Source organism: Prinia subflava, chromosome 1 (genome assembly GCF_021018805.1).
Source record: "Prinia subflava isolate CZ2003 ecotype Zambia chromosome 1, Cam_Psub_1.2, whole genome shotgun sequence".
NCBI lineage: Eukaryota > Metazoa > Chordata > Aves > Passeriformes > Cisticolidae > Prinia > Prinia subflava.
Window position 1 is genome coordinate 67273112 of NC_086247.1, and position 26660 is coordinate 67299771.

The window sequence follows — 26660 nt, forward strand, 5'->3', positions numbered from 1 at the left end:
CAAAATCAGATATCTTAAAAGAAAGTAATTAAAAAATCCCGTAATACACATTGTAAAGCAGAAACTGAACACTTACAAATAAATGTATGCCAGCTTAGAAACGGTGTTGCTATCAACAATCACAACTATGTATGCCATCAATTACAATGGACAAAACTGAAAACATGGAACCAGCTATTCAGCTTCAAGATTTAAATAAATTTATGACTATCAAACATCATGGTAAGTCCTATGGGTTATGCAACTGATGGCTAATGCTTATGCAACAGGCAGGTATGGTGGTACTTAGTCAAAGGTTGGACTTGATGAACTTGGAGGCCTTTTCCTGAATGACTGAATGATGAATGAACCTGACCTGAATGATTCTATGCTTCTGTGATTATACCTCTCCTGTTCGTTCTCCTACAGCTGTAGATGTTGGCCTCTGGCATAGATGAGATAGGGGACTACAGAGACCTCACCCTGATCAGATAGGTCAATCTAGAGCTTACTGTGGTCAATTGTATTTATTATTAATTCATTAACTGTTATTAATAATTTAAATTCATTTATTTTGTTTTTATTTATTGTAGATCATGGAGTTTTTTTCTCCTACTTTTGCAAAGATCTTGCCATCCTAAGGATGGAAGAATGTATTACTTAAAAGGCATCCAAGACTCAAGCTATCTTGGCATCTAATAGAGATAACTTTACAGCTGCCAGAGCTGTAAGTGCTTTATCTCACATTCTGTTTTCATTCAATAATTACATTTTTTTTAAACCATGCATTGGCCCTTTTGAAGGCTCAGTACTTTGTGTAGGGACAAACAGACTTTGAATACCATCAGTCATAGATTTACTTCTTCTAAACACAAAAAATGGTTCCTAAATATGCATCACTAACTAGATTACTCTGCCCCGTACTCTAATTCCTGATAGGATCCCGCTACTCAAATCCTAAATAATTAATTGCAAATTCAAAGTAAAGTTGTTTGCCTTTAAAGCATTTTATATAGTCTTTCTTCTTGAAAGGTTTTCCTTTTTTTTTTTTTTTTTTTAAGTATAATTTCCATTAACTCCTACTTTTAGTCAGGCTATAAATACCAGAAGAACAGTCTCCCTCCTGGTATTTTGGCACTTCTGTACATTTTCAAAGCCAGAGAAACTAAGTGGAGAGACATGAAACTGAAAAATGATGAAAATAACAAAGAAAATATGAAGAAGAAGTTAAATAACGCACCCTATGAATGCTCAACAAAATATATGCACCTTTGGATTCAAATAGTGTCCCCTGTAGTTCTTTGTTTGCTTACATGTTTATTCCAAAGCAGTGCTGCATGAGGTACTAAAACTTGTCTAAAGCTGGTCTCCATGCTTGGTCCTTTGGCAGAGCTCTTTCCTACATTTTAGCACCTGATGACACCAGGCTGATTCCTATTTCACTTTTACAGTATGAAATACCTGACCTAGGACGTTCTGTAGTTAAATTTAATCCACCAGCCCTGAGTTTACTTGTCTAGGATTCAGGTAAACTTGACTCAATTCCTATCTCCACCCATACGAGTGATGCCTCAGACCCATTTCTGCATCATGATTTGTGTTTTTTACTCCCTGCAAGCAATTACACAAATAAATCAATAAATTCTAATGAGATGTTTCCATACCTCAAGGGTCTGTCACAGGGTGTATTATTAGGCTAACACATGATTTCAAAGCGTGATAAAAGAACAAGGCATTATCATGTCTCTCTCTTTTTTAAACATCACAAATCAATTTGATCAAGTTATCTTACTCAAATATTAAATTAAATTGTGATTCAATCATTATGTGTTCCAAGCCCTCTTTTCTAGCTCAAATCTAAAGCAGTTTTCCCATTTTAATAACATTTAAGAGTAAAAGGAGTGTGTGCACACACAGAGAGAGACCCTCTGAGATAAAACAATGTGTGGGAGAACAAGCCTCTCACTCTGTGCTGTCCCCATGCAGAGTCTCCAGCAGCATCTGATAAAACCATCTCTGTGCTGCTCATCATCAAATACCAGTCACAGCCAGGCCCTACATTAGAGTTCATCATCCAGGGTCAGATGAAGACCTAGATGCAAACAGTGCTGCACAGTCAAGCCAACATTTAAGAGCTACTTTCTTAGAAATAAATAGCCAAACAGGGCTATTTGTTTCTAAGGAATTCACAAGTGCTGTTCACAATTTCTAAGCGTTCACAAGTGTTGCCCAACATATGTCAGAATTAGTGCAAATATCTTCCATATGCTTATTCATGTTTAATAAATTGCAGTATGATTTTTCCTGATGTAACTCATAGGAATTGTATCATTCTCCTGAGACAGATCCATCCAGTTCAATGAGACCAACACAGAGATGGCACCTCAGCAAGAGCCTAATCCTGAGAAGACTGATTTTCTCTTAAGGGATCTATATTTAAATAGACAGTTGGGACAAGAAAGAAAACAGTAGTATCTTGCTATTTGCTATTATGGAATTCTGGGGAGGCTCTTTAATTAAATATACATAAGTAAAAAGTAGTGTCTTGTGGAGGATAGTGCTAGTCTTTATGAAATTTGGAATATGAAGTAGAGTGATTCTTAAAACTTTCTTATCCCAACTTTCCTTTGCACTCATTGTTTGTTAAAGCATCATTTGTGAAGGCTTTCCTAAACCCACAGGAGAACCAGACAATGCTAATTATATTATATTTATTTCATTGCTAAGTTGAACATCTCCCTATAATGTTATAGAAAACCTTCTCATAGAAAACTGCCCTTAGACTGCAAGAACAGAAACAGTATATTTCCAACTTAATTTTTAATGCTTAATTTTAAACATTTAAAACATGCTGAACTGACATCTCTAGTACCTGGGGTCAATTTTTTTACACACAGAATATAAATATAAGAGAAAAAAACCCCAACAAAACAGCAGAAGCTTCCCATGGCAATTTCCTTTGAAGCTGTCTGAACGATTACCTCGAGGGGGTGACAGAGCATTTCAGTTTCTGCAGCTCAGTCAGTCCGGTGGCTTTCTGATGAACAAATACAACCACAATGTTATTTTCTCAGACACACTGCCACTCTAGTAGGCAGGTCACTGAACACCTATTGTAAGGCAGTGACTTCCAGTTGATTACTGTGCTTCTAAATGACAAATTTTATCCTGAAAATCTTCCACTGTGTAAAGGTGTAGCACAGAATCTCTCCAGTTCATCACAGGAACTCAGCTGTTATGCATTTACCTTGTACTTTAGATTTCTGTAATTCACTTCAGCTCCCACTAAACAAATTCCTTCCTACTAGTCATATCTTGATTTATCAATGACCTTTCCTATCTTCAACCAACAGATACAGACATTTCCATCTGTGTTTTGTTGAATGACTCCCTACCTTATTCCTCCTCCCATTTTATAGTTCTGATGATTATCCTGAGCTTTCAAACTCTTCTAATCATTATGCCCTAACCAAACTCTCTCCATACCAGGTACGGTCACACTGCTCAACAACCACAAAAGGTAAAATGCTTCAAATGAACACGTCAAGATGTCTCATTTTCCCATAACAACAAATTCCTGAATTTAACATAACGTTTTCTATAAACCTAGTTCTGCTTTCCCCTAGCTATAAATGACTTGAGCAATTTTTTTTTTTTTTAACTTCACATTTCACAGTCTTTTTTTATGGGAAAAAAATCCCTTGCCAATGAGAATCTTCTGCTGGAACCACAGCAAATGTTTATAGTGCAACTGCATATAAATCTTTTGGGTTTCTGATTTTGCTAAAACCATGTATCTCAGTTCATGCTCACTAAAATCTTTGCTGAATGCTAAGTAAGCCTGACGAGATTTCCAGTTGTGCACTGAAAGCAATGAGACATATGCAACATGATGCACAGGGAAAATAATTCCTTTCAAGTGAGTTTCTCTTTGATGTCCATGAATAGATTGAATACCAAGCTCATGGCAAAAGCCAAAAGATGTGTATGGGTGTCTGAAGATTGAAGGTGATGAATCAAACCTATCAGATAATAGGGTCTCTTTGCTCTACAGGTAATAAATATCACAGTGTCTGCTAATCTAAATCATTGAGATATGCCTAAAAATCTACTTTCTTGTATGTTCATGTGTTTCTAACCGGAATATCTTCAGCTCATTTTACTCACATCATGCATTAGCAAGGGCTGATCTCTCTTAATTTCCTGGAGATGTCATATAATTAGTCCAGCTGAGTGTATTTTAAAGATAAACTACTTCATTAACTCATCATCCAGGTATACTGACTGTCTATCAGAGTGAAGCAGTTCAGTTAGGAAGTCTCCTTCCAAGCTTCTGCACATGTCAGCTAAAAGGGACATTAAACTACTGAACTTTATGTTTGTTTTGAAACTGTCTTTTAATCCACTTAAGAGTCTCATCCAGATCTTGAAGAACAAACAAGCACAAGAGCTGGATTCTATCATGATTAATCACAATGGAAATCAGTCCCAGCCTAAACATTTACTGAATGTTTAATCCCCGTTAGTGGTTTTTTTCTGAGTATAAAAGACAGTTCCATTGAAAATTCTATAGTATTTTTATTATCATTATCCTGTTTTGTTCTTTCTGCAGCAAGTGCTTCCTTGGGAAAAAAGGTATCTGGCAAAAATTAGGAATACGAGATTTTGGTATACGTGTATGTGAAGATAGTGTTGCCAACAGAGGAAATACTTTAGCATGGGATAAACCATGGAAACAGGGATAAAGCATGGAAATAGGCAAACATACAGGAGGTTTATTTGATATGCACAAGCCAACTGCACAAGTCAGCACGTGCAGAACACCAGAACTGTGTGGGCAAGTGGGTAGCAGCAGGTGATGCCAGAAAGAGGTAGGGCACAGTGTATGACAGAAAGTAAGACAGACAATCCAGTGTCAGCTCATTTACTTTGTTTAGAGACCGTTTAGACTCATCTAATCAGAGTGTCCACTTTGCCTCTGCTCTTGCCTCATGCAGAAGTTCCTTTCTTAGCATGTTGGGGAAAGTGAATATGCTTTTAGCACATGCTAGTTTATAGCAAATACCAAATCTTTTTGATCACCCATTATGTTAGAACAACTCCACAAAAAAGAAAATCTGTGTCATTTTTCACTCACTGTTGTTGTCTCCTCTTTGTCCTAACTTCCCAGAAATGCTAAAAAAATGGATGGAAAGGGAGTCAAAAAGCCACATATGGTTAATGACATTAAACACTAAAATCTTATGTTGTTTGCGTAGTAGTCCTTCTCATACTATTTGCACTAGTTTCTGCACATGAGGAAAAACAAAACAAACCCAGGAAGTCCATCACCTCTTAAACACTGGATTAACTAAACCATGAAATGAAACTCCTCAAACTTGGGTGCCACAGCTCAGCCCCAAGGCCACACTACACCATCGAAAGACCACCTTATAAATGTGCTACCTTTTCTTCCCAGTGGAAGTTAAACTCCTCTATAACCACTTTGCAGCCAAGCAGCAGTAGACATTTTGTTTTCAGGGCTGCGGAAAGATAGCATACAGCACGAGAGAGAAAGATTTTAAAAAGCGAAATATCTCAAACTACTTTTTGCTTTATGAATAAGTTCAGCTACAGATACTACTATTAATCTTTATGCCAGTTCACAGTAGGTTACAGCATTTTAAGCAGTCTCCATCTGAGATCCTGATCTGAATTCTCTAGTTATGCATAAGCACTGTCATAAAGTACCATAAACCATTCTTCTCATTCTGCTAAGGACATTCCAAGTTCTGTAGAAGACAGAGTCACCCACTGCATACAACACTGTTTCAACAACAGTAACAGGAACATCAGCCAGTCACCATCACACACTCAAGCCACTCCCAATGCATGTCTGCCTACCAAAGGCCTGGTTCCTACACCGATATACATAAATATTGGTACGTTCCCTTACTTTGAGCAATTTACTAGCCTTATACTCACATGACTTCCTATTTGCTCGCGACCGCTTCCTCTCTCTAGGCACCGCTCGCTGGCTTGGCACTTGGGTGGCGGACTTGACAATGCGATCCATGATCTCGTCCGCGGCGTCATCCGTTGCGTTTGGTGAGTCGTCGTTGCCAGCGTTCCACGAACCGATACGGCCTGGAAAAGTCCAGAAAGTGAGTTCGGGGAAGAGAGGAAGTCTCTTGCGTCACTTTGGTTTTGCAATTGGACTTTCTGGGAAATTACAGCAGGCAGCTCAGTCATCCTGACTTCAATTTGACCAAAGAAGAAGAATCTGCCTAATGGAGAATATTTCTAAATAATAACCTAGACCCCTTGTAGTACCAGCAGAGGGCCAAGAGCTCAAACACAATTATAATATATATATTTATATACACACTTTCTATTCCTTTAAGCCTCGGTGTCTTGCTCTTGACCATACAACTGGCAAATGCCTGCTTGAGGCTGCCTACAAGCCAAGGATGGATAGTGTTGTGTGATCATGTTTCTCTCTGCTCCTATTACAAAGACACTAGAAAACGTGGCACATCTTAGAGATTGATGCAAATTGGAAACACAGGTCCTTCTGTACTGAAAGAAAGACCTACCAATTTCTGAGCATCTGCATCAAGACCTAGTGCAAAAGAGACAAGAAAAAGGCATGAAGTATGGTTTGACATGTCTCATTCCCTTCACAATGAAGGATTCACCTTCTTATCATAGAGCTGTACATGTCCTGGCATGACATTGTGTGCACTGTTATGAGTGGAAGAGTTGTTGGCAAGCTGAAAAGCTGAAAGCAATTTTGGTCAAGACCACAAAAAAACAAGTGAGCCATGTTTCCGAGTCCAAGGCTCTGGCACTCCTTACACCACAGAGCTTTGTGTAACTCATCTTTGGGTTCCTCCATTACAGGCTACTCTTCTGTGCACTTTGTTTTTAAATTATTTGAAGGCTAGTGTGCAGTGTGAACACTGACAGCGAGCTTTGCAAATGAGCAGATGGGGTACAATTGCAAGCAGCTAAGAAATCACCAACCAGGACATTTTATACCACATCCCTGAAGTCCATAAACAGCTTTGATTAGGCCTTAGCTACCTCATCTCCTGGCTTTTTCAGGACCAGTTCTATTACAAGAGTGCTCCTGACAAGCTCTTGTCTGGCTCACTCATCTTCTGCCTTTGTTGTTCTGGGGAACACAAGTTGATTCCCACAATCAGGACACTCTCCTCATCAGCATTCTGTGGATTACTTCAGCTGCTCAGCTTGTTGCAGTGCAGCTTGAATTATTTAATCTTCTTACTTTGGGGCTGTGAAACTTCTGATTTAGCCAGGATCATGGTTTTGAGCCTTAGTAAACTACACACACACAGAGTTGGATGCAGACTTAGAGTGGACGTGCTATCAGTTGTATAAAAAAAAAAGTACCAAAAAGGTGTAAGATATTCAGGTTTGAAGAGAAGAAAATGAAGACTTGAATTTTGGCGCATCATCTTTACTCCAAAACCACTCTCCATCTATTGCAATATGGGAGTGGTGAGGGGAAGACAAAAGAAAGTACCCATTACCTTTGCACTTTAGCAGGGAGGTGGTTAAAAGACACATCACCTTTTCCCTACCCATTTTCTCCCCAGTCTCTCCCCAGTCATTCACAGAATACTACAAGGTCTTTTCACTTGAATTTGAATTGCTACATTCTACTTGCTTCTATTGAAAACAAATAGAAAACCACATGCTGGATTCTCCAGATGGCCCATTTTGCTTTCATGATAAGAACAAGAATTGGGGTGATAGTGGGCAGTCACCATCATCATGCAGAGAGAATTAAATATTTCTGCAGGCTTGGACTCCTGATGCCTCTACTCTGGATATGACTCATGTGTTGAAACTGCAGGATAATTCTTCTTCATTCCTATGCCCCAATTCCCTTCCATCATGAAAACACCACTGGGATGTTCTCCTTCCCCTTCCACCTTTTCAGCTGTGAGTGCTACGCAAGGGGATGCACGACCCACATTTGGGCCACTGTGTGGCTACCGCAGCACAAGGAATGTGACCAAGAGGAAACTGGGAATGAATGTTGCCAAGAGGAAATCCTGGCGCTTACCGCGGCTGGCGCGGCTCCGGGTGCGCACGCCGAGCGCCATGGTGCTGTCCCCGCCTGCCGAGCAGGTCTTCAGCACGGCCTTCATGTTCTCGTGCTCGGCGGCATCCTCGGCGTACTGCAGGCCCTGGGGCTGGCTCTGGCACGGTGGGGAGCTGCTGGAGAACTTGCCGGACTGCGGGAGGAAAAGGATTCGTTGTTTCAACTGAGAACAGCACGGACAATAGGCCAGGGGCTTGACTGCGAATTGCAAGGAAAGAAGTGTCCTCCCGGGCTTGGTTTGGAGTGCAGCTATTCCCAAAAGAGCCCAGCAACAGTTGCTCCTCTCCCAGAGCATTCACTCTGACCAGAAATAAACTTGAAACAGGGTGACAGCAGGGAGCAGACACAGAGAAAAAACAGATGCGTTAGCTCGAGCTTTGTAATTTTGACCTTATGTCCGAGAGTAAAAGGTACAAAGCAAGGACTTGCTTTGAAACCTTCGATCCAGACTGGGCTTGATCTGGGGTCAGGCACAATGCTGAGAGGAACAGCATGAGACCCAAAGCAAAAAAGACACTGCTTTTCTTTCTGTACAATCAACTTTCAGTGGCAAGGCAAAGTGGAGACAGTAGTCTAGGAAGAGACACCTTTCCCTCTTACCTCTCTGCCTCGCTGCCCAGAAAACTCTCAGACTGTTCTAAAACACAGTTATCTACAAGTAACTTTTATACACATTACCACCTAAAAAGTCCCTGGTCTCAAAAGACCCAGACAAATTATTTATGGCTAAAACACAAAAATTGCAGTCAGAAGAACAAACAAAACCTTACAAGAGGTTGAGGAGTCTGCCCTCTGTTCCCTTGTCACCACGACTACATGAACAACAGCAGCCACACTAGCTGGGCAGGCAGAATGTGGGTACACAGCAGCCCCACCAGTGACCAGAACAACCACTGAGGAATGGGTGTGAGCAGCAGAAGTGGGTCCTTTCTAAAGAGAAGGGCTGCCATTGCTGGGCTGCTCTCCCTTCCCAGACTCGGCTTCCAAAGGGCTTGGATGCTGCTATTTGCCACTATGCTCTTATCTACAGAAAGGTCAAAGCACACTGAAAATACAGCCCTGACTGCAGGAAATACCGGCCCTGTTGACAGCAAACAGGCATCAACAGATAATAATAAACCTCAGTACTCTCACTCGTATCAGCCCAACATCAGACACCAAAATATGTTTTGTTTTTCCTTTTAATCTTGCTTACTCTAATTCAGCACAGATGAAAGGACAAGTGCTGCATTCTCTTCTTCCTTTGCATAATAAACAACATTATTTATTCACTTGGTGATATCAAGCCAGTCAGTTAAAGGGATGCAAACCTGCAAAACCCTTCTGTCAGAGAATGGTAAATTGAAAGAAAAGATTGGAGCCTACTTTCATAGCTTTGATCAAGTCCCCATGTCAAGACTGAAAATTGAAAATGTGTAATCTGGAAATCAATGATAAGATGATTCTATTTTAACATAGTGACTTTTTTGGGGCAAAATAGCAAGTTAACTGAGTAGCAAAACAATAATCCCTACAAGGCAGTGAGCTAAATCTATCAGTATGAGGTCTATTTTTGATAGTTAGAAGTTTGTTTTCTTGTTAAAAGATTAGCTTGCAACATTTTGATGTGAAAAATATGCAAGTGCTAGAGTTTCACATGTGAAATCAAGATACAGAAAAATATAAGAGAAAAACTCCTACGAAAAGGCATGCTGCTTTTGCATTAAGACTACTCTCTTATACAAAGTGCGTTGTTAGCTAATCAATACAATCTCCAAAAAATTCCAAAGGATAAAGCCTTCACATAACTGTTAGTTTCTGTTCACACGGGTTAGTTACATGTCGGCATAAACAGGCAAATCCATGTAATTTTCTTCCTATGCTCTAAGCTATACAACACAAACCATCACTGGAGGCGAAGCTCTAGAGCCAAAAGTTTTATTTCCTTAATTTTCAGATGTTGTCAGAAATTGCTGCCCAAACCCCAGCCTGAGGAAACGACCACCACTATGAAACAGTGAGCATTAAGCTGTTTTGTTCAGCAAATTGAAGAAAGCTCTAATGCTGAACAAAAGATGCATTGCAAAAAAGATGCTCCTCAAATCAATAAACTTATTCTGAATATAGCTAGAACATCACCTTCAGGAGCACTTTATGATAGATACATGAACTACTCTGTAGCTCACCTCTATGATGAATGAAGTGTCTCATTCTCTATTTATACAGCAAGGCAAACAGTTACAATTTACTTAACACCCCTATATCCTGATGCTTTTGAAAACTTTCTAAAATAATACCAAGTGGGGTTACACAGCTTAATGAGTACGAAATTATCGTGGTAATCTATAACCCAAGGTAACTTATGGTCCCCATAATATTTAGATCACTGATGTTTTGGGTAATGGGGATACTTTGCAGTACATTACAGACAGTAAGGAAAAGAAATGAGGAAACCTAAAATTATTAAGGCTTCACATAAGGATATCCTTATTCAAGAGAACAGGCATGCATATAGTTAAAGCTGACTGTAAAAATGAATTCTTATGATGGAGAAAAAAAAATTTAGAAATATGTCATGGTTCACAGTTCCAGTTGAGCAGATGGAGTTGAGCAGTCCATACTATCTGAGTTAGAAATTAGATGTCACAGCACACAGGACACATGGGATGACATGCTTTATCAGAGAACTGTACCTCAACATCCTCTTCTTCATCGGTCTGCCACTGGAAACAAAGGACAAGGTGGAGAAGGACAAACAGCAAGATTTAGGAAAGACAGCACCGTCAAACTATGACAGGGTAAGAGGTAACCATGGTACTGTTTATGCAATAGGAGGACATAAAAATAGAACACATATAAAGAATTCATTCCTTAGACAATCAGCTTGCTCTTTTTTTTTTCCAGCTGATTGTATGTAGAGCAGACTGTCATTGTCAGTAGGGTATGTAGAAATTTCCTGATTTTTCTTACAGAAATGGTGAACTGAAACCACCCCTAGCCCATCCTGTTTCTCTCCCTCGACTCATGCGGTTGTTCGCCCCACAGAAACTGACAACACCAGGTAGGACTCCTTCTCCTTCTTCCAGCTCGGTGCAGCACAGGGAGGTTCTGGCTGTTGTTTCTCTCAGTGCAGAGATCAGCCTCTTGGCAATCCCTTTTCTCTACACTTAAGTGTTTGTTTTGATTCCCTTTTTAAGCTAGGGTTTTTCAACTTCCAATTCAACAGAGTTCTTCAGTGGATGCCTGATAGCTAATCCTGGAAATCAGAAAGATGCAATTATCCATTGTTATGCAGGACTTTCACTCTCTGTGACAGCAGGCATCTAAAATTATCCTGATGGTTGCACTACATTAAATGCACAGACATATAAAAATATTGTGGGATACAGAGTATTCTTAAATTTGGGGATTTACAGGGAATTTGCAAACTATTTAGATCTGTATTCTCAAACGCCTTGGGAATTCTTCACTGAGTTAGAAGATGCCCCACATGGAAGTTTCCCAAAGTAAAACATGGCTTCTCAAGTATCTGGGCTCCTTGTTTCCATAATTTTTAGTTTGTTTGTTTATAAAGGGCAAACACAGTCCAGAAATTTTATGCCTTTTTTTTTATTTGTGGGTTTTGTTTTGTTTCAGTTTTTTTTAGAATAAGTATTCCACCAATAGTATTCCTCTCCCTAATGTTACTAATACACATTTTTGACCTTATCTCCATCTCAGCTCTGATTTCTGTCTGGGATTGATACATTCTGTTCCAGAAACATTCATCATTAAAAATGAAAGCCTGATTTACTTTGGCCCTCAGTTTAGTTTCAGCACAATCTCCATAAGAAGATTAGCTGTGACTGCTGAGCAGCACATTAACATTACTTTTTAAGGGTATGTTTTATGCAAAGAGTGAGACACTTATTCTAATTTGGACACAGTAGTACTGACAGAAACACAGGCACTGTGTTTTGCAGAGGAACCATGGCAGGTATGTTCCTTTGCATTAAAATTATCTGTTTGTCTTTTTTCCCAACCCCTGGGGGGCAGGGACTCACTCTATGAAGCAATACTTTTGAAGAGGACCATTATTCACTTTTTGTTATGAGTAAGAAACAGAAAGAAGAACAGGAAACACAAACGATCTTGTATTCTAATGCCATCTATCTATCTAATCTAATGCCTCATTCTGTACATCCAGCTAATAAGTAAAGGGCAGCAGGAGAGTAAATTAGGCTAAACAATACAAAAAGCCAGTCAGGGCAAGGTAAAATAGTAAAGAACACACATTACAAAGACTGTACTCCAAAAAAAAGTGTATTGTAGTATTTCTTTATATCAAGCTAGATTTTTACAGGATATAGTTCCAGCTGCTGGCCTTCCAGCTCATTTAATCTAGTTAGGAGTGATTTGCTGTGGACTCACTTCAAGGGCACTTCTCTGCTTGACTTTGCTCATCTCCAGTACCTGGGCATTCCCATTTCTCTCCCTCCTGTTCCACATGGAGAGCACTCACTCTTGGAGCCACTGTCTTACAGCCAAAGCTCCAGTGCACAGGAGATACAGTTCACCACCCCCTTGATATTTCCATGTCTGACGAGGCATTTGCCTTCATCACACACTGACAACAGGAGTAAAAGAGCAGCAAAATAAATTAATCAACCCTATGTTTCACAAGGGAATCTGCTCTTATCCTGGGTGTGTACATTCTGCCTTGTATTTCCTTCTTCATTTCATCATTATAAAAACACTGAGAAACAGCAATAAATAGGAATTTTTAATGTGTAATATTATCAAAAAAGCACTGAAAGAATATTGCTATGCTGAGTACCACTTGCAGACACAATATGTTAATTTGAAGGAAAAAAAGCCATTTGATTCTTCTGTCATTCAATACTGGATGTTGCAGGACAGTTTAAGATCTCCCTCCTTCCCTTCCTCCTGCCCTCACATTTTTCCTTTAGGCTAGCATTTCTGTGCAGTGGATTTGTTGTTTCAAAATATTATGTCTACTACATAGCAATTTTGGAATTGAAATTCTTAAGTATCATGAAAAGCAGAGCTTCATAAATCTGGGAGACAGATGCTTATATTACCTACTATTATTAAAAATAATTTAAAAGCTCAGATTTGTATCTATAATTGCATTTCTTCCCTGTTTTGCTTGCTTGTTATTTTTAGAGTGCCTGAAATGAGTGCTACCATTGGCTAAAGCCAGATATAAGGTTACAGAGGCTAGGCAATTTCCCCTGTGAAACTGTGGCAAAGCACTGTTCTTCTCTTTCCCTCACCGTCCCCTCCTCCGGACAACATTCACCAAGATTTAAACTGACAGTGCCCACTCCACTTCAGCTATTAAAGAACATACGAACACAAAGAGATCTGTGGTAAAAGGCTGACAGAAAGACTGGAGATATTCCCCATTGTGCTCCTCAGCCCTACTCCTCGTGAGCAGTTGTTGAAGCTGATGCAAGTTCTCCATGCAAAGAGCCAGCAGACTCTCCATGCAACGAGCCAGCACCTCTCTGCCTTCCAAGTCTGCAGGGGGGGACAAGATTTAGGAGATACAGGCCTTCTCCTTAAGAACTGAGTTGGTTCTGGCTTATTCCTTTCCTGCTTTTGTTAAAATGCCTCTTCATCTGCCTAAAAGCAGAATACTGTGAGGTGATAAAAATGAGACCCCGAGGAAACTTTCAAAAGGACAGGGAGGTACATTTCAAATAACTGCACAACACTTTCAGGTCACCAAAAGTAAAATTCCATATGACTACTACATATTATAATCACTTCCTACAAAGAATTTCTTCCCAATGTCACGATCTCAACTTTCTTCTATCAGTGTTTTGTAACTCGTGAATCACTGTCAATGCATTACTAATCTATCTCCCCTTTCCAAGCCTTCAAATATAAAACACTAAGAAAATCAAGACCAGATACAAACCACAGCCAAAACAAAACTACAATAAAATTCCACGTTTTCATCATTCTTCACACATAAATATCTTTCATCCTGCTGACTTGGAAACTTGTTTTGAGGTAGATATAACTTTGAAGTTGTCAGAGGAAGCCGTGACAAATAGTCTGATGCAACTTCAATTCAGTTTTATCATATACTGCAGTTCACATAAAAGGTAAATGAGCCCATATTATTGGGCTATGGTCAAAGGGATTTAGCTAAGTTCTGAAATAACTATGTGGCCACATTAATAACTCCCTTAAAGAACATTCCTGTAAGGGCAGTCTTAAAGACTGTTGGTTTTCACTCGTGCAGGCTTTTTGGTTTCAAGCTAATAGGACTGTTCTGTAATTATAAATTAGTGATAGGCAAAATATGGTCCCTTTTTTAAGATCTGCAAGATGTTTTTTGGTGTAACACTAGCTGACAGATGGCATTTAACTCTTGCCAAATCTCAACACCATCTTGAACTTAACAAGAGATCTCCTTCCAATAATACTTTTGTTCTGGCAAAGGCCTTGGTGCCTCCTTCCCTCCATTTTCAGGAAATGGCCACAGTCCCTGGCTCTGCCCCTTGCTGACTCACTGTCAAACCTGAGATTTTTCCTGGTTTCAAAGGGTCCCATTTCTCTGCATTCTGAACCCAGTTTCCAGTGAGCAGAACTCCTTTCCCTCTTGCATTTTCTGCAGGAACAGGATACAGACAAGCTTTTTGTCCTGCCACAGCGGTTATTCTGGACAGATAATACATAAACACTACATTATATAGTAGGAACATAGTAGGAAATCAGTAACTCCTTTACATCTCAGCCTTGCTTAAACTAGTAAAAAGTGTCAAAGCTCTGTGAGGGAATGAAAATTTTAATTTATGAAACTCTATGATTTATGTTGTCTTTTGGCTGCTTTAGAACATATCAGGAAAATCAAAAAGCAGTTCAGAAAGGGATCTCACTTCTCCAGTGGCAGTTTTGAAAATTTGTAGGACTATATGATATCCTTTGTATAAAATCAGAGCCTCTTCCTTAACCTAGACTACAAAATAAACAATCTTTTGATAATAATGCAGGTTTAACATTTTTTCTAAATGGGGCAGATTTCCAAAGAGGATATTGCCAGGAAAGCTCTACAAATGATCATGAGTCAACGACTTAAATACAATCTCCATTCATGTCAGTCCCAATACATATATATGTATTTATATATTTATATTGACCCATGTTGCCCTAGCCATAAAACTGTAATCAGCTTCAGGCTTTTCATGCCAAAGGCAGGGGTAGCTTCAAATGTAATGAAATGCTTGCACTTAATCGAGACTCCAGATATGGATTTTGAGACAGCTGGAAACTTTTATTAAGTACTGGCACTTCTTAAAACTCTATTTGGATAGAGTTAAACTACATCGACTTAAAAAAAAAAAGATAGAAAAAAATCAAGGGGATTTTTAAACCTATTATGCTGAGAAAACTAATCTTATTTTAATTTATTCTGTGAGTATGCAACCTTACAGTCAAGAAGTTTGCAGAGCAACATCTACTGTGGACATAAATTTGTCCATCCTTTCAGAATCCCAAAGCAGTCTGTTACCATAAAATTGGCTGGTCTGTGCTTCAAAGTTAAGAAGAAAATTGCTGTGCATGCACATGAAATATATGTATATGAGCATATATATATATATATATATATATACACACACACAGACATAAAAATAGATAAAATATCAAGACTCAAGACTCCCTTAGAATATTCAAAGATGGAGGAAAAAATCCACTAAAATTTGCCTGCAATCACTTGAATGGGTACAATGATGCATCGTCTAAATTGTGTTCTCAGTTAGGAGTCTAATTTCTAAGTTTTTTTCTTTTTCATATTCTTGGCTGATCTGATACACATAGCTCCTGATGTCTACTAGATATTCTGGACACTGTGTGTAGCACATATTGAAGCTCTTTTTGGATACTGAACTTCAGTTTGTTCTCCTCCTATATATTTTTATGAAGCAGAAAATATATACAATCAAGGACTTGCAAATTTTGTCTTCTAATAGGGGAGAGTTTGTTACTTACAGTACAAGGACCTCTAGAAATAAAAATAGAGTAACAACGCTTCATATACCACATCCAGGGAAAGAAAGTCTTAAAAATCCATGCTATGGATGATACCATTTGCCACTTACATCTGTTATCATTTTCCCTCTGGTCTTGTTTCTTTCCCTGTGGTTAGCCCGTTTCTGTTTTTGCTGCAGAACTCGTTCCCTGGTGGTGCGGTATTCCAGAGCAAATTCACTAATAATTTTGCAGAACTTATTGATGTTGACTTCACGTATTGCATAGGGAGGATGGCCCATAAATAACAAAAATGAGTGAAACCTGGAAAAAAAAAGAGTTCATAAATGTAGAAAGAAAAAATCTTTATTGATGGTCTCTTGGAAAAAAACCAACAATCCTATATTTCACTGAATCCATTTATTACTTTACTAACTCCCATCATTTCCTTTGTGCTACAGAATTTTCATGGATGCTTTGCATAACATTGGTGTATTTTATAATTAAAACCATGAAAGTCTAGCCTATGATAACTTCATCCCAGTCTACTTTCCCAGGCTGATGCAGGAGATAAAACTGTGGAACTCCATCACTTTATATGACTAATTTGGCACATGAATGACCAATTTCATTTCAGTTATAGAAAAAATATTTTTTAAGTTTCAATTCTATTTATTTGTATTAAGCAACTTCAAAGAGGCTGTTAGGATGTTGGGCAAAGTCTAGACAAGAAGAATGCAGATTTATAGGCTAGCAAACACAACAAGGAAAGAATTTCTTCTTCACAAAACTGACCATAAAATTATATTATCTCCCAAGTACATTAGTTTGGGACACTCTCAATTCACAGTTTTACTGCTTCTGTGGCATTCAGAGTTTTTGCACCATTTGCAATTTTTACTATTGCTTCTATATTGCATAATTTACAGCAGCACACTGAATGTGTAAAAATGTATGGGAATTCCTTTTAACTGCAGCATGTACATCCCTGAGGACAAAAGGTCTTCCCAATCCTAGTAAGATCCAACTATATGAAAACATTTTTAAGAACTAATATAGCAGTTGCAGGGTATCAGAGAAGAAAGTTGATATTTTTCTTCCTTGCACAATGCCTATGATAAAGACAACAGGAAACTAACCAATTCACTTCTCTTCCACTGCAATTGGGATTTCTGCTTGCTTATGGCATAAACCCTAAGTCATTACAAAAACAAAAGAAGAGCTGAATCAACTTCTCAAATGTATACCCACAAATCTGGGATCATTTCAAACCCAGTTCTTAATTTTGACCACAGCAATTTGGAAATTATCCAGAAGTAGAAAAATCTCTCACAATTTCATTAAACCCAACTGAAAATCCTAAGGAGAGGAATCTTAATTCTGCCTTCAGCTGGTATAAGCATAAGACTGGTTTCAGCTTCTGCATATGATAATTTTGTCAATAAAAATTCATTTTTATTGCTACAGTCTGTTCTGTTTATCAAGACAGTAAGCCAAGCCTCCTTAAAAAATCCAGGGATAAACAGAAAATCTATCAAGTTAACTATAAAGCAGATAACTTTTGGGGACTAGGAGGCAAAACACACGGTTATAGCACCTTGGGAATAAATGATTGCCTGGATGATTGCTTTTTTCAGTCAAAATATAGAAATTTCTGGAGTGGGGATCTTTCTTCAATGGGGGCTACAACAAAGTATGCACCACATACAACCCGACAATATTCCTTGCAGGAATAGTCATGAAACACTTTCAAACACATATTTATGATGTCATAACTTTAATCAAGTCATTCAATATCAAGCTATTGCTTTCATCAGTATAATTCTGTACCTGTTAATTATTCTTCTATGAACAATCTTCAGGATTATGATTCTTTCTGCACAATCTTTAAGGAACTCAGACATTTTTTGCTTTAGACTTGGCTTCATTTCATGCTTTGCTATAGCCTTAAGGTGATCCCATGATGCCTTGCACCGTCTCTCCATCTGACACAAGTTTTCCTGGAGTTGTTCAAAATCAACCTGAAAAAAGAGAAAGGAAAAGAAAAGGTAACACCTGAAGTGAAAACACTGCGGTTGTATGCTTGGATATCCGAACAATGCAATCTGTGTGTATTACAGGGTCAAGGTAGCGGCAACACAACATCAATTTGCATTACTAATTATTATTAAAATGATAAAAAATTGCTTCCTCTATCACACTATGTCTAGACATGTAATGTTAGTAAGGAAAACTGAAAACAAAGAAATACCCATACACATATTTGGTTTTATTCTTGGAGGCCTATCTGCTAGAAAAGGGACAAAAAAATTGTGATGTGTTTTATCCCTTGCTAATAATTTGTATTTGCACCAAGCAACTGCATGACTCAGTTCTTTCTGAGGTAATACAAAACTTTCTCTTTTTCTCAATCCTTTTCTCTACTACTCAAAGCTTTTTATACCCTGTTTACTGCTCAGTGTTGTACCCTGCCAACAATTCTCCATTTTAGAAAGTACTTGGATCTATTCCCTAGTCATGCACTGGCTTGTTAATAGATGATCTAGTTCTGATCACACAATTCATGGGCCAGAATTTTTTAAAGCTCTATTGAAAGTATGTGCTATTTAGTGACCTCAGCACTAACTTTCATCCCTTGATATACAACACAAATTTACTGGCTTGTAACGAGATCATATAACGACTCTGAAAGTCTCTTAACACAGTTAAAATAAATGATTGCACCTTACAGTAACATTCATCAGGACAGAAGCTAACACATTCCACAGAAGGTGAGGGTGAACTTCTCCTTTATTCATCAACCAAAAAAGGTGTTCAAATCGTGATACTCTTACAGAAGACACTCAGGACGTGTTGCTAACAACTCAACAAGGTGCATCAATGACCCAGCCACAGCACACAACAGATGAGAAAACATAAAACTACCTAACATGTTCTGGAATTCTACAGAAAGGAAAGAACAAAAGAATGATTTTATAATACCACTTCACAGTTTAGATGAATTCAAGCTATAAAATACAGACTTAGCTCCCAGATTCTAAACATATCAGTGCTTGTGATGTTACTGTCTCATGCACCAGTTAATTCCTTAATGCTAAATGAAAACCAGTATCAGGGGCAGGTTTTATTTCATTCTTCTTAGCTGTGTGCAGCATCCACTGCTGAGACCTATACTGAGAAAAGCCATAAGAAATGCATTATTATTAAAAAGCTCCTGGTATTGATTTGATTTGTTTTTGCTGTGATTTATAAAGTGATGAATTTTTCCTCTTCACAAGGAAATAAAAACATCCTTTGATCCACTCTGCTATTCAGAAAAGCCCTGCAGGCGGAGCAGCTGTGGGGTATTTGCTTTCCTCATATCCATATCAATGCACATGTTGAAAAAAAATAGCCCTTTGCAGGTCAGTATTTTCACTGTTGATGATAAACACATTGCTGCTCTCCACAGATGGTGTATCTAAAACACACATGGGGAAAAATACTAGCATTCCTGTTAAGGAAAAAAAACCAAAAAAGTCCAAGGTTTAGGTCTTAGTAAGAATTATCCAACCTGGATGGGTAAGTCTTCCACTCCTGTAGCTGAGAAATTTAAATTCATGACATTTTATGACAGAATGAGTTTAAATCTATCAAAAAGCTCTGAGGTTCAGGCCTGTACGGGTTCACGAAACATCTTTGGAGAACAATGAATCTGGGGGGAATGTGGAGAATTCCTGGCCTTGAAGCCTGCTAACAGCACATTCACAAGAGTGGGAAGTTCCAGCAGGGACTGGGCTGGCAGGTTGGGCTAAGGGACACTCACAAGGTTTTTGAGCACAAACAAAAATTCACTCCTCTGCAGAAGTCCTAAGGAGACTGCAGTAAGAAGGCCCCTTGAACTGTCCTGGAACAAACCTCTGTGGAGCACAGGTGGGCTGGAGCAGAAGCAGACTCCAAGTAGGAACTCCAATACAGGATAATGTACCTGTGCATTCCCCAAAGACAAACTGTACAGCGCCTGAAAGAATGCGCCAAACCTTCAGGAAATCTCTGTCTGCTGGCTCTCTAGTGTCTGGTCACTTGCTTGTGGACAGAAAGGAATATACTTGCAGAAAAACATCCTCATGTGAAATATTAAAGTTCCAGTTTTTCTTGGAGTCAATCAGGTACCCCACTTGATACTTTATGAAATGCTATTTCACCAGTGCCAATTTTGTGTGTAGAACCCACTACATTTCAGTCTGCTCTAGGTCTGTGGTTCTTCTTAGGGTGTTATATACAAATATAGTAGGGGTGGTGAGAAACCCCAACTACAAGAGATCCCCAATCATGTGTTCATATGATAAGGAGAACAAAAACTTGTGTGGAATAACAATGACAATTATTCAATATATTATCCATAAGAAAACATAAAAAGGCATTTATAATACCATACTACCTTTTTACCAGTTCATACACAGCATTGCCAAGGGAGCATGGATTGCACCTCCTGATTTATGTGCTTGTTTCCAACACTTTACTAAAGGAATTAATGATGTATAATAGTAAAGAAACACAATTACTCTTTTTTGTTCTTTCTTTATTGAAAGGAAAGATGCACCAATTCTTGCCTGCAGCTGGATGGTCATGCTGGGACTAAGAAGGAATTCAGGTGACTTGTGGCTGCAGGAGAGCTCAGCATAGGAGGTACTCAGACAAGAATTGCAGTGGCGTTATTTTATAACTATGCTCCACTGAATAAAAGGAAGCAGTAATCTAAAATAGTCATTACAGATTTCTTGCTGGACAGCAGTGTGCAGATGTTGTCCTGGCCCAAGGATTTGGAGGAAGGTAGAAACATATATTATTCTTCCTCCTCGGTACATATATGTGCAAAACACAGCAGCATGCTGGTCCTGCATAGTTACCCTCTGCTAAAATTTTTAAAATTAATACATGTTCTTTTCTGCAGGAAAAAGAATGAGTGGTCTTAGGCTGTTATGCAAAATAGGAATGTCCCTTCTTTCAAACACTATGAAATTTTTCTTTTAATTTGTAAACCAATTTAGAAAAAGCTACTTTCTAAATGCTTCTGGGATATATTTGATATGTTCCTCTTTTCTCTGGCCAGGTTCCTCTCCATTCACAATCACGGTATCTAAAAAATATTCAGAACTACTGGAATCTGTGAAATCCCTTGCTAGGCCCACTGTTCAAGTCTTCTGAGAAGTGTCTTAGTAGATACTGTTCTATCAGAGAGGAGTATATGCAAACAGGGTGTAAAGACAAGTTTATGTGACAAAAGCCCTGCAGAGTCAGCCTCAGCAAAGAACTGCCCTAAACTCACTAATGGGCAACTTTAGAATTAAAACTCTGTTTTTCAATTTCACACGCCACCGTATTTTGCACAAATGACTCAGACCAAAGAATAAAACCTTCCAAGCACATGCCAGAAACAACAGCACTCTCTTTAATCGTTTTATGTCACTATTTTACTGCTTGCTATAGAAGCAGATGACTTTGCTATAAACAACAAAAATAAAAAGAATTCTACCAAGTTTCTCATTCCATTGGGCTGAGAATGCAGTACCTCATGACACGCCTACTTCCCAAACAGCTTCTGTTCTCACTGGTTTTCACCTGACTCAAAAACTGCCACCACCATCAAACGGCTCAGCATTTACTTCCCTGTTTGTTCTGGTTCCCTGAACACTGGTCCTTACAAGGCCTATTTTTTTCAAGTTCAACTCTATCCAATATCACATGCCATGTATAAATGTTTAAAACTTTCTCATTCATGAAATGCTAGACCATGCACCAATCATTCAGGCAGGACATGGATCAAGGAGCCTTTCTGATCTTTGGGTTGGGATGTTATTCCTCTGTGTAGCCACGAATACCTCACGGCAACACAGGAATTGCACACTATTATTTGTTGAGAGAGAGAGGCATGGCTGCTTTGAGGTAACACTGGGATTTAAATGCTGTAGCTCAAACCTAGAGTGCCTTCCACTAGAGTGCCTTCCCCAGGGCAGCATATACAACTCCAGGTATGCACTGCCATGCACTGCAAACAACTGCAGCCACTGAGAGATAAGAGGTCATTTTTCTTCAGCTTTCCCTTAGCTGGAATGTGCTTTAGAAACACGTTTCCTCTTCCAGCTAAATCTCCTCTAATCTTTGGGCTAAGCTCCCCCACTGCTGCAAGTACAAAACCATCCTGAAGTCACAGATGCTGCATCTAAATACACTCACGTTTCCTGCCACCTATGTTAACATTCAACTCTTCAACAAGGTCAAAGATGTCACAACTGGATTGAAGCAAAAAAAACCCCAAACAAATAAATGAATGGAAACTGATGAAGCACTTCATTTCAAGATCACCATATCCAAAGTTTTATTCTGAAGGCCAGTGAATAACTTACTGCATAGCCTCAGAATGCTTGTAAAAGGTTTCTGGTGTTTGATACGCTATTGTTTATTGCTATAGCTTGTTTCATTTAGTGGTGAACACATAAAATCCAGTTATTTTCTAAGGAAGACCTACATCTCTGCATTTTTATCTAAGTCACAAGGTGCATTTAAGGGAAGATTGATGCTTTCACAATGACATGTTGCCTTAAATGCACAATAAAATGACAACTATTTTATTGTACCTCATAGAAAGATATACATAACCACACACGAGCTTTCTCTTTTCAAAGTTCAAGATAGTTTCTGCAGCAGACCACAGTCTAGTCTGAGCTGTTTATAATTTAGGGTCAGACCGTTCATTCTCACATTATTACAGGGATGCGTTCTGGCAGGGAACGTGAAATCTTCCTCTTTTCCTGAGTTGGTTCAGTGCCAAAGGAAATTCTGAGAATTGCTCCTTGCAAACACACTGTCATCTGAGAGCAGAGACCTTCTATGGCATATGCTCAAAACTCTGTCTCCTCTAATATTTCCAGACTGGCTTCCTTCACCAAGTGTCACAAGAATTGTCCCAAGACCCTTGTTAGTCTGGCTTGCACACTGTGGGCAGGCATTTTAGGTGAGATATATGCCAGCTCCTTAAAGCAAGCAATATGTAAAGAAGGTCCTGCTCAGACATTCCTAATTCTAGGATAAAAGGTAGAAATTATTCTGGGAAAATACTTTTGGAAATGAGAACACCTGAATCAACCCACTAATGAAAAATTAAAGGACAGAGGTGCCAGAGGTGCTTACTGAGGTATCACCAAATGAGTCTGCCCAATTACATACACATTGCCTTTTACTTCATTAAACAATATCCTAACTACATGGGATGTTTTTGCAGGTGCTGTATGGCATTTCCCACAATCTGAGACAAAGGGAAGCCATATCACACAGTGATGTAGGTGCCTTCAGATGGTGTTATGTCACCTGCAACAATTCCTGCAGTCCTTTCACCTGGAATGTTATTGAAACACCACAGTGCCATCAGGCACATGCAGGCACATGTGCAAACTTCATCTGCTCTCTTTGAGACACAACCTCAAAGTCTCATTTGCCATGGAAGCTCCTTCCTGCTTGTCCCAGTATGCCCTGCAGCCAACAGGATCTGCCTTTCCCTACTCTGCTTTCACCTCTGCTCCTGCTAGCCCATGCCAGGATCTGGGGCAGCTGCTGCCATTACAAGGAATGACTGCAAGAAACCTTGCATTCCTGGACTTTTTTTCCATGGAAAATAATTTGACTTTTGGCATTTATTTTTGTTTGAAATAATGTTGGGAAAACATACTTGAATGATAACTGCACACAAATACTTTCTGTCAAGCGAGACATGAGAAACTCCACTGAAAGAGTACAGGAGGCAGCATGATTATCCCTACCTTTTTTAATTTTTGTTTTTAATCCTGTCTCTGCTTTCCAATGTATCAGGCAGAAGCTACAGCATGTCAAATGTCTCTTCTGTTCCAGCCAGCTCCCCTCTCCTCATGTCTCCCTGCTAAGGTCCTTGGAGGGCAGGCAGCTGCAGGCTTCCTTCTCCCCTGTGTATGCTATAGGCTCATCTAAGTTCTTTCCCATCAGCTATCCTTGCCCCCTCCTGTGTTGCTAACATTTCCTATTTCTTACTTTTAAAAGCTGCCTGCTTCTCCACTGCCTAGGAGCTGTGAGTGTCCTGTGCCCAAGTGTCTTGTTGCAGGGGTTAAAAACCAGACAGAAGTTTGACATCTTGTAAGTAAAATCAGGGGAAGAAAATTACAGTTATAATTTACTCTATTGAGCTAGCCAAGTTTCAGATGCACAGGGGATATATTTAGGGGTAAAGAGAGAGAAGATGAGCATTTTTAATAGGGACAAATTTTTTACTCACTAACAGAGAAGATACTGGGGCTGAGGCAACTGCTTCTTAAGGAAATTTCTAGGAACAACACTTGAGCTTAAGTGCAGGAATCTGAACGTCTGCTTCAGTATTAGGTACATCAGTTCTGGTACAACTTCAGTAAAAAAAACAACTTAAAATATTAAGAAAATAAAAAGGGCAAGTGATTTTAATCATGATACTAAATAATCAGTGCTGTGCACAACTTTAAAAATGCTTTTATTTATCTAGAATTCTATTTTTTCTCTAATTTTTTCACTAATGTCCACTTTTTTGTTGCCATTTTTGAATGCAATCCTTCAGTAAAAAACCACAAGTTTTGAAAGAACGATACCATTTTGTTTCTAGCTCCTTTTTGGTGGGGCAGCCTGTTTTCTTTATGTTTTTTGGGTTTTTTAAGTGAACTAATGCTCAGGAAATTCTCATATGATGCGCATTTCAGGGGAAGGGGCATCTCTGTTTATCTACAGGATGGAAATTGTTTAGCCTTTGTGGTTTCTGAAAGAAGTTTGTAGGGAAAATGGAGCTCAAAATACAGCCTAATCCACAGTGAAATATTAGTTCTCCTTTCCTGTCAGCTTTCTTAAACCAAGATTTCGCCTTGTCTGTAAACATTCCCTTGAAGAGGGCAGCTTGGATGGCTTCCACATCCTAACTCTTTGATTTGTGGCAGCTATGATCAAGTGGGAATAGAGCTTGTTACAGTAATCCATCAGTGGTTTAACACATGCAGGAACATCCCAAGGAGGGAGACCTTGGGCGACACGGGGAAGGTTAAGGCTATAATTTCTCTTAATGTGATTTTGTCTGGCCTTTTTAGATTTTTGTCCGCTTTGGGCAGGGCCACTGGATCAGCAAACCACAGGCTGAAAGACTGTGCTCAATTTTGCATGCTCTTAGACCCAATTTTTTTTATAAGTGACAGCAGTAGGCTAAGCTTTCTTCCACTTTCTATGACTGAAAAATAGAAGATCCACTTGGGAGAACACCATATATGGTGATGAGAATTTTGGAAAACGAAAGCTCTTCTCTTTTGTGGTAATTTTTCTCTTTAGTGATTAACTTGATCCTAATCTAAGGAAAAAGGGAAATAACTTCATAGCAAAGAGAAGAAGCAGGAAATGAGAAACCAATATACCTAAATCTTAAGAAAGTAAGAATCACTCAAATTAAAAACAAAAACATAGGAGAAAGTTAAATCTTCCAAACATGAGAAATCAAACTCACTGAAGGCCATACACCAGAGCCTAAACATATGCTGTACAAGAGGAAAACCAGGAGAAAAGACATGGAATCTAAAATATCTAAGGATATAAAACAAAAGCCACAAATTCCTTCATGGTATCAAAAAAAAAAAAAAAAAAGGAAAATATGTAGGAGGTCCTGGACCACTGGGGATGAAAGAAACTGAGGAAGACAAAAATTAGAGAAGGAAAGCAAGATTATGACTTTTCATCTAACTTCACCACAGAGGATGTTGGGGAAAAACCTGCTCTGGTCCTCCTTTCCTTTTTCTGTATTATATTGAAAATAGACATGAACTAATAGTAAGGCTTGAAACCTTACAAGCAGAAACACAGGCTGGATAGAGATTATATCTTTTGAAGCAGTGAACAAGTAGAATACAATAATTCTGACATCAATTAAAATAAAGAAATTGAGCCACTGGCTAAGAAGAATATGAATATGTATGAAACTGTACATGGTAACTTAAGAGAATCAGAGGATAGCAGAAGTTTTGCCTATCCCTAGAAAAGCAGCGAAGTTGATGCAAAGATCCAGGTTTTATTACTGTATAACTTGACTGAAAGGATGAGTGACAGGAAACTTAATACATAAATATAATCACTATATCTGAATGTTTATAAAATAGGAAATAGACAAGAGTAAGTAAAGAAAATCAAATTTCAAAATCTTTTCAAGAGCCTCTTGGGAGGCCACCTATGAATTGTGAGGTTTAAGAGGGCAAAAGAAAGGAAGGAATACACATTGATTCTCATTTGTTGACAGGGCTAACAGCAGGCGTCTCACGGTTTGTACTTTGTATTTCAAAATTATCTGGAAACAAGGAAGCACATCCAGAGGGTAAAATCTACAGATGGCAGGAAATTATTCAGATTAGTCCTGACTGAAGATTATTAGGGGTTTGAGAGATAAGCAGTAAATCTTCTTCATCAGATCATGGTCCCTGCTGTAGAGTGCAATGAAGTGCACAGTGCACGGCAGCATCCGACCCATTGAGAGTTCTGAATGCTCTGTCAGCTCAGGAGAGTTCCTGGATGTCCTTGGGAACTGCCCTGTGACAACGGGTGTCCA

The 26660-nt window shown here is 38.9% G+C and overlaps 1 protein-coding gene across 8 annotated transcripts in view; it reads right to left on the reverse strand.

The window, feature by feature from the left end:
* FHOD3 (formin homology 2 domain containing 3) overlaps positions 1–26660 on the reverse strand; it is a 380756-nt gene that overhangs the window by 14212 nt on the left and 339884 nt on the right. For 6 of the 8 annotated variants that reach the window (XM_063399128.1, XM_063399121.1, XM_063399112.1 and 3 more), the window contains 4 exons: positions 17885–18075; positions 16186–16378; positions 8054–8225; positions 5944–6105 (listed from right to left, as the gene is read on the reverse strand). In XM_063399128.1, the coding sequence (XP_063255198.1) occupies positions 5944–6105; positions 8054–8225; positions 16186–16378; positions 17885–18075 (718 nt within the window). Of the gene's footprint in view, positions 1–5116; positions 5155–5943; positions 6106–8053; positions 8226–10764; positions 10795–16185; positions 16379–17884; positions 18076–26660 lie in introns of all 8 variants that reach the window. The other 2 variants (XM_063399103.1, XM_063399140.1) reach the window with 2 other exon arrangements.